The sequence below is a fragment of the Camelina sativa genome, chromosome 17 (assembly GCF_030686135.1).
Source record: "Camelina sativa cultivar CO46 ecotype springtype chromosome 17, ASM3068613v1".
Classification (NCBI taxonomy): Eukaryota; Viridiplantae; Streptophyta; class Magnoliopsida; order Brassicales; family Brassicaceae; genus Camelina; species Camelina sativa.
In genome coordinates, this window is record NC_141896.1 from 17198338 (window position 1) to 17217071 (window position 18734).

An 18734-nucleotide genomic window follows, 5' to 3' on the forward strand; every position below is an offset into this window, starting at 1 on the left:
AAAACCGGGTTTCGATCGGTTCGGGTAAATTTTACCCGTTTATACTAAAAAACAACTGTGTACCCGATTTCTAATGCAATACCCGAAAAAATTACAAACAAAATGTTAGTTGAAACCTGCAAATTTCACATCTGAAATTCAAATCCAAACATCTTAATAGATAAATATGGAGTACAATCATCATTCTCAAATTTATATGACAAAGAAACTACTTAAGCAAAAGAAGAGATAGTAGAAAAGTTTCTTAGAAATCCAAGTCTGATGCAAAACATAGATAATATATAGAGATAGCAGTAGGAAATACTACACATTCAATCTTCATAATTCAGACTTCAGGCTCAGTCAGAAATAGCAATTGTTCTCTCTTAGGTCCTATACAATTCAAAAGAGAGAAATATAGAGCACATGTCAAATTCATTATAATTGGTAAACTACTTGCTGAAGCAACTACTTGCTGAAGCAACTACTTGAAATCAGGTTCAAACTTTTAACACTTAACACTTACAAGAAGAATTCTGATTTATGAGATGATCTTATGAGAGGTAACTTTTAACAATCACAAGCCATAAATCAGAATTATAACTTGTAAGTGTTAAAAGTTACCTCTCATAAGATCATCTAGCAACTCTACTTCAGCAAGTAGTTGCTGAATTGTTGAGACTCCTTTTTCATTGATGTGGATCTCACATTTCAACCATTGCTCAGTACACATCAACACTTCAATCATGTAGTGTGTCAAGCAGCTTCTGTATGGAGTTACAATTCTACCACTTGTGCTAAATGCAGATTCTGATGCTACTGAAGATGCTTGCATTGCAAATATATCCTTAGCTATTAGTGATAGAACTGGATACTTCCCACTGTTGACCTTCCAAAAGGATAACACATCATATTCTGTACCTTTTAGAAGATTGGAAGACTCGACATTCTCTTTCAAATACATATCCAACTCATTAGATGAGTTTTGAACTCCGGTTTCCTTCACAATCTCATCATATATGATCTCCATATCCTCAAGTACAACTCCATTAGGCAGAACTGTTGTCGGACATGAATCACTTCCAACTTGTTCCTGCTCTTGAGAATGATTCCAATTCCACGACCCTTGTGATTGAGAAGATGACCCATCTGACCCTTTGTTCAATAAACTTGCTCTAGTGTATTCATCATACAAATCCCTCATGATGTTCTTAACTGAATCAGAAAGATGATTAGACTCCACAGAGTTCTTACCATATAGCCTATCAAAGCATAGCTCAGCAAACTTCATTTTCTTCCTTGGATCAAAAACGCTTGCTACCATCACAAGCCTATTCATTTCTACCTTTTCTCCAAATGGATTCCAATACTTGTCCAGCTTTGATAACATAGATGATGCCTTACTCTTCAGCTTTTGATCAACTATCTGTGTGCTCATCGAAATTAAGTTTTTAGTAATGAAGACTATCTCATTGTAGAGCTTATGAGATGCAACAGAGGTAGAAGCTGAAAGAACCAATGTAGATTTGTAGAATATGCCAAGAATTTGAGCAAACGTTTCAAGATCATCCAAATCTTTTTTAACCGCAGGTCCAATCCTTTTAGCGCCATCCACTTTTTCCAGAAAATAGTCATTATATGGTTTATCTTCAGCCTCCATCCTCTCAAATGCCGATCTGAACTTCAGAGCTTGTTCTAGCATGAGATATGTTGAATTCCATCTTGTCCTGACATCTAACGGTACACTTCCCCTCCTCATCTTCCCTGTTTCAACTCTGAAATCAAATGATTTCAATCTATTGGTTGAAGACCTCACATACTGGATTCCATTCCGAATAGCAGCCACACTGTGATCAACCTCTGTCAAACCATCCCTCACAACCAAATTCAAAATGTGAGTAGCACATCTCAAATGCAAGTACTCACCTTTCAGTATCAATGCATCATCTCCTCTCTGCAACATAGCTGCTTTAAACTTAGTCATGGCTGAACTATTAGCCGTAGCATTATCAACAGTTATGCAGAATACTCTCTTTATGTCCCACTCACCTAAAACCTGAATAAGAACATCACAGATTGTTCCTCCCTTATGATCACAAACATGCTTGAATCCTATTATAATCTTCCTTAACTGCCATGTATGATCAACAAAATGAGCTGTTACAACCATATAGCTGGCTGAAGTAGTAGGACAAACCCATATATATGTAGTCAAGGACAGCTTCTGCTTGTTATTGCCAAGAATCTTCTTCATAGCTGCTTTTTTCTTCACATAAAGCTCAACAATGTCTCTTGTAGCAGTTCGCCGAGAGTGAGGCTTATACAATTGAACTTTGGAACAGAAATGTCTCCAAGCTAAGCACTCAACAAAAGATAATGGTAACTCAGCCAACACTAACATCTCATTTGTAGCTTCCCTAAACACTGCTTCACTAACCTTACTCACTCTAATAGAACCATCAGCATCATGAGTCAAAACAGTTTGAGTACTATCTTTGTTAGCACTTAACCATACCTGGTATGATTTGCAAGTGTTTAGAACATGCTTCTTCAAAGTGGAGGTTCCGGATTTGCTTGGACACGCCAATTCTTTACCACAGTAATTGCAATTACATAGGTCTGGATTGCTTACAAGTTTGGTGAAATGATTCCAAACCCAAGACCATGTCTTCTTTTTCGGCTTAGAACCACCTCTTTCAGATTCTTTCTCTTTCCCTTTCCTCTTGGTTATCTTTGCTGAAGCAGGTGTTGCAACATCATCGTCCGTCGTTAGATCAATCTCATTTGATTCATCACCATCAACATCACTCATCGGAGTATTAGTGGCTGTAGGATCAGAAGAGGCCATCTGCATAAAATTAAAAATGAAAAAAAATCATGAAGCAAACTTTATTCAGTCAAGAACTCATCAACAGGTCGAGATTATGACCATGAAGCAAAAGTTTAAGTTCACTTAGAGAAGCAATTACGACCATGAAGCAAAAAATTTCAATGAAATCAAAAAGACAAAGCATAACCCATAAGCTTTAAAGTTCAAAGAAATCAAAAAGACAAAGCATAACCCATAAGCTTTAAAGTTCAAAGAAATCAAAAATCAAAGTTTTCACATTTCATAATGAAGAACTGAAGTTACTGAAACTGAACTATAATCAATTGAAGAAGTAAAATCGAAACCCAGAATTAGAAGTGAGAAGTTAATACCTCCGATTGATTTTCGTTTCTGGACAACGCCGATGGTGGAGAAGTGATTAGAGATGGTATCAATGGAGCTTCTACTTCTAGGTTTGTGTTTGAAGGTAAAAAAAAATTGATAAAGGCAACAAGAAGATAATGCATATAGAATAAATGCAAGAAACTCAATCGACAAAAGTAGCCCTGGAAACTCAATCGGCTGTTGGAATGTGTAAAAGTAACCCTAAGGGGCTAAATCATATTAAGAGGTTTGTGTATTGTCGGTTTTTCGGGTCTGTGTGTCGGGTATTGGGTAAAACCCGAAACCGAACCGATACCCGCGGGTACACATATATAGGACCCATCAGTGTAAAATACCTATATCCGAGTTCGAACCGAACCGTGTTTTTCGGGTCGGGTACGGTTTGGGTTTTCGGGTCTGTGTTTTTTGCCCAGGGCTAGGAGTCGCAGTCGCCACAGACTGTATCATCACTTCCCTTCCCCCTTTTGAAAGCAACTTTGATGTCCAACCATTTGTCTGACTCTGCAGCCTATCCCGGACAAAGGCAAAAACCTTCGTTTTAGCCCCACCCAAACTTTCCGGTAACTCCAGATAAGATCCCATACCACCAAAATTGGTAATCCCAAGAACTCCCTGCATCTCCGTCTTTTTTCCCTCATCAACTTTATGGCCAAACTGTAACGAAGATTTGGCAAAATTTATTTGCTGCCCCGAGACGGACTCATACTGGTTTAGAATATTCAAAATGGTCGTACATTGGTCTTTGTCCACCTTACAGAAGAAAAGGCTATCATCGGCAAACAGCAAATGCGTTATTGGGGGACATTTATTTGCCACTTTAATCCCTGTAATTAGTTTTTTCCTCTCTGCTTTCCGGATATTTGCAATCAAAACTTCCGTACACAATATAAACAAGTAAGGAGACAAAGGATCCCCCTGTCTTAAACCTCGCTCCGGGACTATCAACCCATTCGGTTGGCCATTCAAAAGAACCTTATACTCAACCAAAGTGACACAGAACATAATCCAAGCAATCCATGTCTCCGCAAATCCCATTTTCCGTAGCAACGCCTCAACAAAGGCCCACTCCACCCTATCATATGCCTTACTCATATCTGTTTTTATTGCCATAAATTTTCCTTTACACGACGGGTTAGTGCGTAGCCCGTGGAACATCTCTTGAGCAATAATAATATTATCCGAAATTAACCGACCGGGGACAAAGGCCGATTGAGTCTCAGAGATAAGAACCGGTAAGACCCTCTTTAGCCGCTCACATAGAACTTTGGAAATGATCTTATAACCCACATTACATAAACTAATAGGACATAAATCTGTCATACGGGTTGGCTTAGCCACTTTAGGGATAAGGCAAATGTGCGTCCTGTTTAAACTTTTATCAAAAACACCCTCCTCGAAGAAACTATTTACCAATAACACTAAGTCCGTTTTAACGACATTCCATGCTTTCTAGAAAAACAAAGCTGTCATCCCATCCGGGCCAGGAGCTTTGTCCGGATACATCATAAACAAAGCCGCTTTAACCTCAGCCTCTGTGACTGGTTCTGTTAACCTTCCATTATCCTCATCCGTAATCACACAATTAACCTCCCTTAATGCTTCCTCAAAATTAACCGGGTTAATAGAAGTGAACAAATCATCAAGTTATGACACTCCTGTATTACAAATATCAGCATCATCCGTTGACCAAATATTATTTTTGTCAAAAAGACCTGTGATCCGATTTCGGGCCCGCCTTTGCTTTGTCTGGGCATGAAAATATTTAGAATTTCTATCTCCTACCCGCATCCACTTGCTCCGACTCATCTGATACCAGTAAACCTTTTCATCCCTATAAGCCTCCTCTCGTAAGCGATTGTTCAAATCTGTGATGACAGACGAGGGAGTTCAATCAGCTGCCTGAGCCTCAGTCAATTGCCTCTTTAAATCCTCAATTGTATCCCTACCAAAGGGGACATGTGATTTGCGCCACCGAGAAATCGCCCTACGACAGTTCACAATTTTTTCCACAAAATTAGAAGAACCTGGTGCTAGGTGCTCAGCCCAACCTAAGGAGATTGCATCCATCAAACCCTCCTTACCAACCCACCGTCGATCAAACATAAAACTCCTTCGTCCCCGCGGCCTCTTCGCACCAATATTAACCAGAAGAGGCGTATGATCTGAGGCGATCATGGGCAAATATTCCGTAACTGTGTCAGGAAATAGGTCATGCCAATCTTCATTACCTAACGCCCTATCCAACCGACAACGTATCGGTTTTTTCACGCCGACCCCTCCAAGACAACCAATCACCTAGATAGGGAAACTCCAAAAAACCACAATCCCGAATCATTCCATTAAAGGAAAGAAACGACGCCGGATGACGAAGCTTTCCTCCTCGTTTTTCATGATTCCCTGTCAATTCATTAAAATCACCAACAATGAACCAGGGAGAGGACCGAGAGGAAGCAATCCGTAATAGACGTTCCCACACCAAGTCACGGTTCTTAGGAACAGGTTCCCCATATACAAATGTTAAGTGGATAATGTGTCCTTTAAAGACCGCTTCAACGCCAATTAGTCTGTTAGACTCAAATAAAATTGAGGCCTGAAAATCATCCTTATTATAAAAAAGGGCTAAACCACCACTACAACCAATAGGATCTACTGTTTTTAAATTCTTATATCCGAAGTGACCAAGGGATTTTTCCACAAAAACAATAGATTGTTTTGTTTCCATAAAAAACAGAAAATCTGGCCGATGTTTAGACCATAAATCTCTTAGGTTCCCAATTGTAGCCTTATTACCCAAACCTTGACAGTTCCAACTAATAATATTCATCTAAAAAACATATGTGCGGTGTTGTTAAAACACCAAAAACCCACATCCTCCAACCCTTGAGAAAGTGAGCAGAAAGAACAAAAACCAAACCACAATATATAAGTCTTGAAAAGAAACCAAGTGTCAAGAGGCGTAAATCGTATATGTATAAACTATACACAAAGGGCCATAAAAAAGCCCAGCCCAGAAGCCATGAACAGGCTTGATCGAAACCCCATTCAAAGACAGTGATAAAAATCAACCATGAACAATGAAATAGCAAAGCCCAATTAAACACCTTCATGGAGAGACAAAAATTAAGGTTCATCCGTCGAACATAGAACCCAGATAGTTGCAAACCAAAAAAACCAGTAGAACGAGAACAAGAAGAGGGGCAACAAGGTTTTATTAAATCTCTTACAAAGAAGAACCATAGAGCAAGGCACAACCCAATACATAGAAAACCAATACATGGGAAGAAAATCAAAAAGCAGCAAAGACCATACGGAACAACCGTTGGTGACTTATTCGAAACCAAAAATTTAATACTAAACATAAAGAAAACAGAAGGCTGTTCCCAACAGAAGAAACATGAGATATCCTATTATACTTTCATACTAAAAAAGTAAAAAAATATCCTATTATTTTTAATATCCATTTAATAATTATATATTTTCTAATAAGATATCATTTATCAATATTTTATATATGCCATAATATTATCATTTGTTAGGAAGTAAATAATACAATATAAATAAAATTATATAAGATTTCTTCAAACTCATACTCTAATAAGCTGACAAGTGTCATTCTATTCTTTTGACATATGTTATTCTTCTCAAATTTTAAATATACTATTTTTATATTCAATAAATTTAATTATCCTTTTATACAAAAAAATATCCTATCATTTTTCGATATTCATTTAGTAACTATATATATTTTTAATGAGATATCATTTATCAATATTTTATATATACCATATAATATTATCATTACTTTTATTTGCCTAACAATGGAGGCGGCTAGGGCAAGCAAGGTCGAGGGGCAGGATGCGAGTATGGAGGAGGTGGGTAGGCCACCAGGGGAAGATCCAAGTCCAAAATTGTCATACGTGGAGAAGGTCAGGGGTAGTACTGGTGGAGGTAGGCCGGTACCGGAACAAGTTTTAGATGATGAGTTTGTGGCGTCGAGGATGAGGTTGGAGTTTCCGCATGGGGAAAATGGCGAAGCAGTGGTCACAATCGGTCAGGAGGTGTTATCAGCGATGAATGGGTTGTGGAAGCAGTGCATGGTTGTGAAAGTGTTGGGGGAGGCAGGTTCCAGTTGCGGTGTTGGTTCGGAAGATGCGTGAGCTATGGAAGCCTGCAGGTGGGATGTTTGTAGTCGATCTCCCAAGACAGTTCTTTATGGTGCGGTTTGATTTGGAGGAAGATTACATGACGGTGGTGACGGGTGGTCCATGGCGGTTGTTCGGGAGCCTGTTGATGGTCCAGGCATGGTCACCCAAATTTGATCCGATGAAAGATGATATTGTCACCACACCGGTGTGGGTGAAGATAGTAGGGCTACCGGTGAATTTCTACCATCGTAGGATCATCATGGGAATTGCGGAAGGGGTAGGCAAGCCATTGCGAGCCGATATCACAACGACACAGGTAGAGAGAGCCAGGTTTGCTCGGGTGTGTATTGAAGTTAACATAAGGAAACTGTTGAAAGGGTCAATTATGGTGAATGGGGAGCGATACACAGTGGTGTACGAAGGATTGAGTAACATCTGCCCGGCGTGTGGAATTTATGGCCATACCGTGCATACGTGTCCTCAGAAATTGTCGGAGAGTATGGTCCAGATGCAGGTGCAGATTGAGGTGTCAGAGATCGGAGATGCTGGAAAAGACAAAGATGGTTTCACGGTAGTCCACCGTCCGGGTCGGAAGGCTTTGGAACCGGCAAAGAATCTAGTCTTCGCGGCGGGCGAATCGGTAACGAATAATGCAGCAAGGGTTGGTGAGATTGCGGCTAGATCGGAATCGGGAAAGGTTGCCATATCCAACAAATTCGGAGGATTGATTGCGGATTTGGTTGGGGTTGGTTCAAGGGAACTTAAGCAATCTGGGGCTGAAAATAAGGAAAATGAGATTCCTGGGAATATTTCAGGATCAGGTAAGAAAATTAATCAATGGAAGGAAACTAGTGGAGAGGGAAAGGAATTTTGAAGTTTTGGCGGGAGCAGAGGCGGAGGGGGTAGTAAAAAGCCCAGTGGGCCGAGAAATTCAAAGAATATTGGGCCGACGAGTTCAGGCCCTAGAGGAAATAAGCCTGCTGCGGGGTTGGTTTTTGGCCCAGTTCGAAGTGAGACGGATTTGGTGACCTCTGGTAAACACTTGCGAGTTGAGTTGGAACACCATGGCATAGCCGGGGGAGTTTTCACCTGTGGCCGTTTGCTGGAGGAAGTATCAACGCTGGCGTTACATACTGAAGAACCGGTGAGGTCGGCAGATGTTGAGGGAATTATAACAAAGAGTGGGCAGGTCTTGGCATCGAGTGGAGAGGTGAACTCGATGGAGCTTGGTGATCAGATTGGCGAGCAATGACGGGTCTCCCCGGCTTTTCTACGTTTGTTTAAAGTATCAATGATGAATTGTCTATTATGGAATTGCCGGGGGGGGCGAATAAACCTAGTTTTCGCAGATCGCTGCGTTACTTGCTGAAGAAGCATGATATGGACGTGTTGGCGTTGTTTGAAACTCATGCTCAAGGGAAAAGGGCATAGAGGATATGTCAGAGGCTGGGCTATGGTTCTTTTCGAGTCGATGCAACAGGGCAAAGCGGCGGTCTGTGGCTGTTGTGGTGGTCTCGAGTGGGTGTGGTGGAGATTATGGACACATCAGACCAGTTCATATACGCGAAGGTGGGGACAGGTAGTGATGAGGTTCACATAGTGGTGGTGTATGCGGCTCCAATGGTTAGCCGAAGGAGTGGTTTGTGGGGGAAATTTACTGAGGTGGTATTGGGTATCAATGGTCCAGTCGTAATTGGGGGCGATTTTAATACCATTATACGATTGGAACGTACGGTAGGGAACGGAAGGTTGTCGGTGGATTCTCTCGCGTTCGGACGATGGATAAATGATCTTGCATTGATCGATTTGGGTTTTAAGGGTGGTCCATACACATGGCGTAGGGGACGTACGGAGAGGACATTCATTGTGAAACGTTTGGATCACATTCTTTGCAATCCACAGGCTCGGTTGTGTCTCATCTCTCATTTCTCTCCTCTGACCATGCTCCCTTATATATGCAATTTAGTCTGGCTACTGTGTGTGACCCGAGAAGGAGACTGTTTCGCTTTGAAGCGGCTTGGTTAAGCCATGGTGTTTTTAAAGAAATGTTGACAGCATATTGGGACTCAAATCTTACTACTTCGCAAGTTTTGGGGGAGCTACAAAAGACTTTGAAGAAATGGAATAGAGAATTCTTTGGGGATATCAACACTCGCAAGGAAAAGTTGTTACGGGAGGTGAAGGAAGTGCAAGATTTGGTGTCGGTGGTATAAACAGATGCGCTATTACGAAAGGAAGAAAAGCTACTTCGAGAACTGGAAGTGTTACTTACACAAGAGGAGACACTGTGGTTTCAGAAGTCTCACGAGAAAGTGATAGCATTGGGGGATAGAAACACAACGTTTTTTCATACCACCACAGTCGTGCGAAGACGACAAAATAAGGTGGAGATGTTGAAAGATGAGCAGGATCGGTGGATATCTGAGAAGCACGAGTTGGAAGAGTTGGCACTCAGATACTACAAAAAGTTATACTCCCTGGAGGGTCTAAGTGTGACTCGCCCGCAACTATCAATGTTGCCGCAGTAAAGAGTATGGGCAGGTATAAAGCACCGGGGCCCGACGGGTTCCAACCAGTGTTTTATCAATAGTGTTGGGAAGTCGTGGGAAGCTCGGTACAACGGTTTGTGTTGGAGTTCTTTGAGTCTGGAGCACTACCAGAGGCGGCGAATGATGCGCTTATTGTCTTAATAGCAAAAGTGGCAAAACCGGACCGGATTAAACAGTTCAGGCCCGTGAGTTTGTATAAACTTTTCAAAGTCATTACAAAAATGATGGTAATCAGATTGAGGAGTGTGATATCCAAGTTGATAGGACCTGCGCAAGAGAGCTTTATTCCGGGTAGATTGAGTATAGACAATATTGTGGTGGTTCAAGAAGCAGTCCATTCGATGCGAAGAAAAACGAGGAGAAAGGGATGGATGCTCTTGAAACTAGAATTGGAGAAGGCTTACGATAGAGTTCGCTGGGATTTCTTGGAAGAGACGTTAGAAGCGGCGGGTTTGGATGAAGGGTGGCGTCGGAGAATAATGGAGTGTGTGTCAAACCCATCAATGTGTCTTTTGTGGAACGGTGAAAAAACGGAGTCGTTTGTACCAGAGAGAGGGCTGCGGCAAGGGGATCCGTTATCATCATATATATTCGTACTATGCGTCGAAAGGTTGTGCCACTTGATTGACGGAACAGTTGGTAGAAAGGAATGGAAGTCGGTGGGGTTGTCAAGAGGCGGGCCAAAGTTATCACACGTGTGCTTTGCCAATGACATTATTTTGTTTGCTGAGGTGTCTGTAGCTCAAGTGAGAGTTATTCGGTGAGTCCTAGACACGTTTTGTATGGCATCAGGCCAAAAAGTGAGTCTGGAGAAATCTAAGATTTTCTTTTCTGACAATATGAGTCGGGATATGGAGCAACTGATAACAGCAGAGAGTGGCATTGGGGCGATGAGAGAGTTGGGAAAGTACTTGGGTATGCTTATCTTGCAGCGCAGAATAAACAAGGAAACGTTTTGAGAGATCCTCGAGCGGGTGTCATCGCGGTTTGGAGAGAAGTCAGACTTTGAGTTTAGCAGGATGCGTTACGCTTACAAAAGCGGTCCTCTCCTCAATCCCAGTTCACGCAATGAGCACGATAGTATTACCAGCTTCGACTTTAGAGAGCTTGGATAAGCTATCTCGGTCGTTTTTGTGGGGTGACACACCGGAGAAGAAGCGAATACACCTTTTATCATGGGATCGAGTGTGTTCTCCGAAGAGAGAAGGTGGTTTGGGTATTCGGAAAGCGCGAGACATGAACAAGGCTTTGGTAGCAAAAGTGGGGTGGTGCCTATTGCAGAATACTACGAGTCTATGGGGTTAAGTGTTGCGCTGCAAATACAAGGTGGGGGAGGGTCATGACGTCTCGTGGATGAAACTGAAGGGGACTTGGTCCTCCATCTGGAGAAGTGTTGGTGTCGGTCTGAGGGAGGTTATCTTGCAGGGTTTTAGTTGGGTTCCTGGGGATGGAAAACAAATTCGTTTTTGGACAGATCGTTGGCTGCTTGATACACCATTACTGCAATGGGTGCCAGAGGTCGAGAAGCAGCATAGAGCGGAGGAATATTGGATTGAAGGCATTGGTTGGGACCTAGGTAGGATCAGGGTATACCTGCCAGAGCACATTAGTAGAATGTTGTTCGCGGTGGTTCTTAATGCGTCCCCTGTATGGAGGATACATTATCGTGGAGAGGTACAGAGAATGGGAGGTTTACTGTTGCCTCAGCGTACTCATTGGTGAGTCGGAGTGGAGTGTCAACTCAATGCATGTCCCATTTTTTTGAAAAAATTTTGAGAGTAATTGCTCCCGAACGAGTTCGGTGCTTCCTATGGCTGGTCTCGCACCAAGTGATCTTGACGAATGTGGAAAGGATGCGACGACACATGAGGGAAACGGATGTGTGTCAGGTATGTAACGGTGGGATCGAAACAATTCTTCATGTTTTACGGGACTGCCCTGCGATGGTAGGTATATGGACACGGATGGTGCCACCAGTTAAGCACCGCAGATTCTTTGAACAGTCCCTGCAGGAGTGGTTGTTCGATAAATTGGGTAAGAAGTCACGTTCTGTACGGATACCATGGTGCACGATCTTTGCTATGGCAGTTTGGTGGGCCTGGAAATGACGTTGTAAGGACGTGTTTGGGAAAAGAGGGTTGTGTCGGGATAGACTGGGGTTTATCAAGACGGTCGCAGCTGAGGTTACTCAGTCACATGCTAGCGTGAGCGGAGGGTCGGTCAGAGCTGAGAGGGTGGAAAGATTCATCTCATGGTCCCGGCCACTGGATGGTTGGGTTACGGTTAATACGGACGGGGGGTCACACGGTAACCCGGGCGAGGCGACGGCAGGGGGAGTTGCTCGTGATACTAATGGGGGTGGCTAGTCGGTTTTGCACTCAATATTTGTTCATGTACGGCTCCGGTTGCTGAGTTATGGGGTGTGTACTATGGTTTGGTTTTAGCTTGGGAATGCGGATGGAGGAGAGTGGTTTTGGAGGTGGACTCGGAGTTGGTCGTGAATTTCCTGCGGGGAGGGATTTCTGACACTCATCCACTAGCTTACCTGGTACGCTTGTGCCATGGCTTTATTACAAGGGACTGGTTAGTCCGGGTGACTCACGTGTATAGGGAAGCTAATCGTCTTGCTGATGGGTTAGCGAACTATGCTTTTTCTTTACCGCTTGGTTTTCTTTTACTTGATGTATGTCCAGAGATATGTCATCCGGTATTGTTAGACGATATAGTCGGGACTTCGGTCCTGCGCAATATACGATTATAATTTTTTCTGCTTTGAATAAATAATAGGGGATCTTTGTCCCCTATCCATTACCAAAAAAATATATAATATTATTATTTGTTTGGAAGTAAATAATATAATATAATTAAAAAATTTAGATCAATTAATTTCATTCTAAAAAATATCAAGATATAAAAATATGAAAAAATATAATATTTCTTTGTAATCACAATCTCCCGCAAACACAACTTTTAAGAAAGACCAATCAACACATGACCAGTGAGAAAACAAACTTTTAAGAATTGATTCTTGGGAAAATGACACCCACACCCACTTTGGGTGTGAGTTGTGTCACCCACACCCACTTTCCACTCTCCCTATACTTTCCCAAGTTTTTTGCTTATGTGTCCACACATTTTGGACGATTTTGCCCCTCTCCTCTTTCTCTCCTTCTTTTCTCTCTTTTTCTCTTCTTTTTTGTTGTTAACACTTTAACAAAGTAAAATATATTTATTTGTTATAATAAAACAAATTTTCTATTTATTTATATAAAATATATTATGATTATATATTTTCTACATTTTAAGATACATATTGCTATATTTTTTATGAATTTTTAGATTATACAGTATCCATCGGTCGTTGAACATTTGTTCAATTATAAGTGGATAATCAATTGCAGTATTGTTAATAGATAGTTACTTGTGTTTATTCATACAAAATATACATACATAAATTTGGTTAGATCTTTATCCATAGCATATTATCCATAACACAACATAGATCAAATAAGTACAAAACCCTTTAATTCTAAATTTTAAATCCTAGAACATAAACCCTTGAACCTAAAACCAAAACTATTCACTTTAAAAAACAAAGTTTAGTGGATAGAAAAACTATGGATAGGTCTCCATGAATTTACAAAGCATATCTAGACATTAAGCTGAAGAATAGCAGTTGAATGGTGGCTATGGATGTGATCATGTGGATATTTTTTTGTGGATACCAATGTAGACAGACCAAAGAATCATCATACAACATCCACACAATTAAATCCATAGGCACCATGAGCTCCTTGCTTCATATTTTGTGTTGGTCCAGAAACATATACACTCATAAGTAGTTAATAAACAAAATAAAAATTAACAACATTGATTTATTTAGAACATTGAATATCAATCATGTGGATTAGTAGTTATGGATATTTATCATATAATATTTTGCTCATTCTTTACATGAGAGAAATTTGTCCAAAATAAATTAGCCACATAGATTTCTTTTAGCTAAATGTTTTTGTACTATTTTTGAGCTAGAAGTGAGTATATTAGAACTTAGAAGTGTCACTAGAAGCATACTACACAATAAACATGGTCATTATTAATCTCAAAGCCTATCCACCAAATTCTGACCACGTGGACAAGCAATCCAGATGAAATTTATTGACAAGTTTGTTGCATGTTCAAACATCACTATAGTTTAGCCACTTAGATGTCTTTTACCCAAATGTTTTTGTACTATTTTTAAGCTAGAATTAGAGATATTAGAACTTAGAAGTGTCACTAGAAGCATACTACACAGCAAACATGGTCATTATTAATCTCTAAGCCTATCCACCAAACTCTGACCACGTGGACAAGCAATCCAGATGAAATTTATTGACAAGTTTGTTGCATGTTCAAACATCACCATAGTTTAGGGTGGTTTAGGATTTAAGATTTAGGGTAGAAGGTTGACGTTTTTGGGCTTATATGGATTTATTGTCTATGTGGTGTTAGGATTTAAGACACTAAATCCATGTTGCATGTTGCATGTTTATCATTTTCATCTGTCTAAACCCTAAACCCTAAACCCTAAACCCTAAACCCTAAACCCTAAACCCTAAACCCTAAACCCTAAATTAGCCACATAGATTTCTTTTAGCTAAATGTTTTTGTACTATTTTTCAGCTAGAAGTAGGTATATTAGAACTTAGAAGTGTCACTAGAAGCATACTACACAATAAACATGGTCATTATTAATCTCAAAGCCTATCCACCAAATTCTGACCACGTGGACAAGCAATCCAGATGAAATTTATTGACAAGTTTGTTGCATGTTCAAACATCACTATAGTTTAGCCACTTAGATGTCTTTTAGCCAAATGTTTTTGTACTATTTTTAAGCTAGAATTAGAGATATTAGAACTTAGAAGTGTCACTAGAAGCATACTACACAACAAACATGGTCATTATTAATCTCTAAGCCTATCCACCAAACTCTGACCACGTGGACAAGCAATCCAGATGAAATTTATTGACAAGTTTGTTGCATGTTCAAACATCACCATAGTTTAGGGTGGTTTAGGATTTAAGATTTAGGGTATAAGGTTGACGTTTTTGGGCTTATATGGATTTAGTGTCTATGTGGTGTTAGGATTTATGACACTAAATCCATGTTGCATGTTGCATGTTTATCATTTTCATCTGTCTAAACCCTAAACCCTAAACCCTAAACCCTAAACCCTAAACCCTAAACCCTAAATCCTAAACCCTAAACCCTAAATTAGCCACATAGATTTCTTTTAGCTAAATGTTTTTGTACTATTTTTCAGCTAGAAGTAGGTATATTAGAACTTAGAAGTGTCACTAGAAGCATACTACACAATAAACATGGTCATTATTAATCTCAAAGCCTATCCACCAAATTTTGACCACGTGGACAAGCAATCCAGATGAAATTTATTGACAAGTTTGTTGCATGTTCAAACATCACTATAGTTTAGCCACTTAGATGTCTTTTAGCCAAATGTTTTTGTACTATTTTTAAGCTAGAATTAGAGATATTAGAACTTAGAAGTGTCACTAGAAGCATACTACACAACAAACATGGTCATTATTAATCTCTAAGCCTATCCACCAAACTCTGACCATGTGGACAAGCAATCCAGATGAAATTTATTGACAAGTTTGTTGCATGTTCAAACATCACCATAGTTTAGGGTGGTTTAGGATTTAAGATTTAGGGTATAAGGTTGACGTTTTTGGGCTTATATGGATTTAGTGTCTATGTGGTGTTAGGATTTAAGATTTAGGGTATAAGGTTAACTTTTTTTGTTTGTCAACAACTAAAATTACTAAACTTAAAATTTAGTATGTTTATCACCAACTAAAGTTACTAAACTTAAAATTTAGTAATGAAAATAAAAAATAAATGTTAAAGAAAAAAAATATTAGAAAAGAAAGAGAAAAGTTAGAGAGAGAGATGAGAAGGAAAAAAAAGCAGAAAGAGAAGGTAAGATGTATTTGAGTGGAAAGTGAGTTTTGAGGGGTAAGATGTAATTTTACAAGTAGAAAGTATAGGGAGAGTGGAAAGTGGGTGTGAGTGTCAAATTCCCTTGATTCTTATAGACTAGTAGGCCCATTAAACCGAAGTCAAGTAAACCGCCTCCTGTCTCCCGCCATGTAAATTATAAATACACACGGATTTGCTTCAATCAAGCATATCGAAACCCTAGTCCAATGACGAGTCCCTTCCGCTTCCCTGCTTTTCCCTCAGGTAAAATTAATGGCTTACGGTTTCTTAGATACGATTACGTCCTCTGTGTCTCTGTGATTTAGCCGTGTCAATCTATCTTTCCGGCTGCTTATCTGATTAGTGCGATTTGCTTTCCCGATCTTGAAAATTTTGATTTTTGTTAGGTTCTATGAAGGAGGCTTCGCCGGAAGAGGCTGTAGCTGTAAGAGCGGTGTTTTGGGAAATGAGCAAGTGTCCGCTTCCTGTTGGCTTTGATCCTCGTTTGGTTGTTCCGTGTATCAAACTGTATTTGGAGAAGTATGGCTACCATGGTCCTTTCAGCATCTTTGCCTTTGGTGTACTAGACGACGTTCCTATTGACATTCTTAGAGGATTCTATTCCACTGGAATCGCTCTTACTAACGTCCCCAACTGCGGTTAGTATCTTGTCAATCCTTATATTCTATCTTTGATTGAACAGAGGGAGAGAGAGTCTCACCTCTTTAGTGTTTTTGAAACAGAGGGCTTTGGAATTGGTCAGCGTATTTTTGACTTTACTGACAAGAACCCACGTCCAGCTACTATTGTTGCGTTATCTGATGGGGACCTTAAAATAACTAACTTCATACGAAGAGTTGCTGGATACAACTTGCTTGAGCCGAAATTCGGTGATATTCTGTCATTATCACGAGGTGTGTGTGTGTGTGTTTGCTCTCTCTCTCTCTCTCTCTCTCTGTTTGTTGCTTGCTGATCAAGTGGCTACGCACGCAGATTCGGTAATCCTACCTCACGGACAAAGAGGTGACCCTCACTACTGGGATTGCTTAGTATGCCAGCGTGACCCTCCTAGCCAAGACTTTGACGAGTTCACCGCCCATCTCTCTAGTGAAGAACATCAGGGGCTGGTAATCATCCTAATCATTACAATTTTGTCTTTTTTGTCTTTTTTTTTTTCTAGTTTTGACTTTTGACCCCTCCCCCATATTGCATTTATTTATTTTTCAAACAGAGATTGGGCTGGTTACCCGATCGTCCTCGGTGTGTACCCTCAGCTCCCCTTCCCCTTGATTCTCATCCGGCCTTTGCTACTAGAATGGTGAGAAAGCAGCCCATGACTCCCATGTTCATGTTGTTCATGTTGACCCCATGTTCATGTTGTTGTTTTTTTTTTTTTTTTGCAATCAGCCGGGGGAACACTCCTGGGACCAGGAGCCTGTATTAACCAAAGTGCTTTGGGACATCAATGGCTGTCCTGTTCCCTCTGACTTTCATCCTCTTCTTGTTGGTCCATGTATTAAACGGTTTTTGGAGGATTCAAGCTACCCTCGTCCTTTTAGCATCGTTGCCATTGGCCTACTGTCAGACGTCCCTGAAGATACCCTGCGAGCTCTCTCTTCCACTGGAATTATTCTTCATAACGTCGCTTACAGTTAATATCTCATCCTTGTTCCCCTTTCTACAGTTATGGATCCTTGATGAATAGAGAGAGAGTCTCAAGTCTTTTCTTTTCTGAAACAGGTTCCGGTGGCCTTGAGGATCTTTATTTTGAGCTCACCGAATTTTGTGAAAAACCTCCAGCTAATTTCATTGTCATAGCCCCTCCGTCCGATGGTCTTTACCATGAATTGTATGAAAGCTTAGATCTGGGATGTACAACATCGCTTAAGATTCGTGAGACTCTTCCTTGTGAATTTCTGGGAGATACAGCAGCGTTTGAGGAGGCACTTGAGGAGGATAAGGGCAGTGAAGCGGGTGAATCTGCCTACTGGTTTTGCTCAGTATGCTGCCATGGTCATGCTTTCCAAGGCATTGAAAATTTCATCACGCATCTCTCTGGTAGAGCACACCAACGGAAGGTAACCAAGCATCCTAGCCAAAACCGTATTGACTTGTTGTATCAATACTTTTCTTTTGTCATTTTAATTTGTCTTTGTTTACTCGAATCAACCTTTTGTTTCCCTTTCTTTTGTTTTCCTACAGATTTTGGACCACTTGCCAAGAGCAGAACGGGTTTCTCGTCCGGACAGAACAACCAGGCAAGTTTTAATATCCTTTAACGTTGAGATTTCTAATTTTTAGAATTCTGTATTTTAAAAAAAAGAATTCTGTATTTTTCTTAATGAAAAACTAAAACTTTGAATAGCCAAAGTGCAACAAGCCAAAAAAAAAGAGAAGACTACCGTGCAATTGCTTATTTGCCTTGGTGAATGGATTGTTCTGCTTCTTGCTGGCAAATCTTGGGTTAACTTATGCTTATTCTCTAGTCTTTTTTATATTGAAAAAATATTAAGTACACTACTCTAAGTGCACTATAATTTTATGTATGTTGGATTAACTTTGACACTTATGCGTGCTCTATAATTTATAAGTAAATTTAAGTATGTTTCAAATGATTTGGTTTGTTCTACTTCTACCGGAAAATATTTGCTGCTCAACTTAGATGTGGTTTGTTTTGGTGAATAATTTGTTCTGATTCTACCGGCAAATGTTTGGCTTACTTGGGCTTATTTCCAAGTAGCGGCAAATGCTGGGTTAGCTTTATGAAACAGTTAAACACAAAAGTTACACAATATTGTTAATAATATTTTCGAAATTGTTTTGGCATTAACTCTCTTGTCTAATTTTTTTTTTTGATA

At 40.2% G+C, this 18734-nt stretch overlaps 3 protein-coding genes across 3 annotated transcripts; 2 read left to right on the forward strand and 1 right to left on the reverse strand.

The window, feature by feature from the left end:
• Positions 1–5080: 5080 nt before the first annotated feature.
• Positions 5081–5701, reverse strand: LOC147923913 (uncharacterized). Its single transcript, XM_087496571.1, has 2 exons — positions 5612–5701; positions 5081–5488 (listed from the first exon to the last, which is right to left on the reverse strand). The coding sequence occupies exons 1-2, from the start codon at positions 5699–5701 to the stop codon at positions 5081–5083; spliced, it is 498 nt and encodes a 165-aa protein (XP_087352697.1).
• Positions 5702–7011: 1310 nt separating this feature from the next.
• On the forward strand, positions 7012–8590 carry LOC147923914 (uncharacterized). Its single transcript, XM_087496572.1, has 3 exons — positions 7012–7251; positions 7316–8159; positions 8343–8590. Exons 1-3 carry the CDS (start codon positions 7012–7014, stop codon positions 8588–8590), a joined length of 1332 nt encoding a protein of 443 aa, XP_087352698.1.
• Positions 8591–16090: 7500 nt separating this feature from the next.
• LOC104759437 (uncharacterized) lies at positions 16091–18491 on the forward strand. The gene is made up of 9 exons (XM_087493871.1): positions 16091–16140; positions 16284–16535; positions 16620–16790; positions 16870–17003; positions 17108–17194; positions 17284–17527; positions 17617–17954; positions 18079–18134; positions 18242–18491. The coding sequence occupies exons 1-9, from the start codon at positions 16104–16106 to the stop codon at positions 18303–18305; spliced, it is 1383 nt and encodes a 460-aa protein (XP_087349997.1). The 5' UTR covers positions 16091–16103; the 3' UTR covers positions 18306–18491.
• The last annotated feature ends 243 nt before the right edge of the window (positions 18492–18734 follow it).

Coding starts and splice junctions, on each gene's coding strand:
- LOC147923913 (XM_087496571.1), bottom strand. CDS start 5,701: ATGGGGAACCTGTTCCTAAGAACCGTGACTTGGTGTGGGAACGTCTAT. Junction 5,489..5,611: donor CTCTCCCTGGTTCATTGTTG/GTGATTTTAATG, acceptor TTCCCTATCTAG/GTGATTGGTTGTCTTGGAGG.
- LOC147923914 (XM_087496572.1), top strand. CDS start 7,012: ATGGAGGCGGCTAGGGCAAGCAAGGTCGAGGGGCAGGATGCGAGTATG. Junction 7,252..7,315: donor TGGTCACAATCGGTCAGGAG/GTGTTATCAGCG, acceptor TGGGGGAGGCAG/GTTCCAGTTGCGGTGTTGGT. Junction 8,160..8,342: donor TGGGAATATTTCAGGATCAG/GTAAGAAAATTA, acceptor TTTTTGGCCCAG/TTCGAAGTGAGACGGATTTG.
- LOC104759437 (XM_087493871.1), top strand. CDS start 16,104: ATGACGAGTCCCTTCCGCTTCCCTGCTTTTCCCTCAG. Junction 17,195..17,283: donor CGGCCTTTGCTACTAGAATG/GTGAGAAAGCAG, acceptor TTTTGCAATCAG/CCGGGGGAACACTCCTGGGA. Junction 18,135..18,241: donor CGTCCGGACAGAACAACCAG/GCAAGTTTTAAT, acceptor AACTTTGAATAG/CCAAAGTGCAACAAGCCAAA.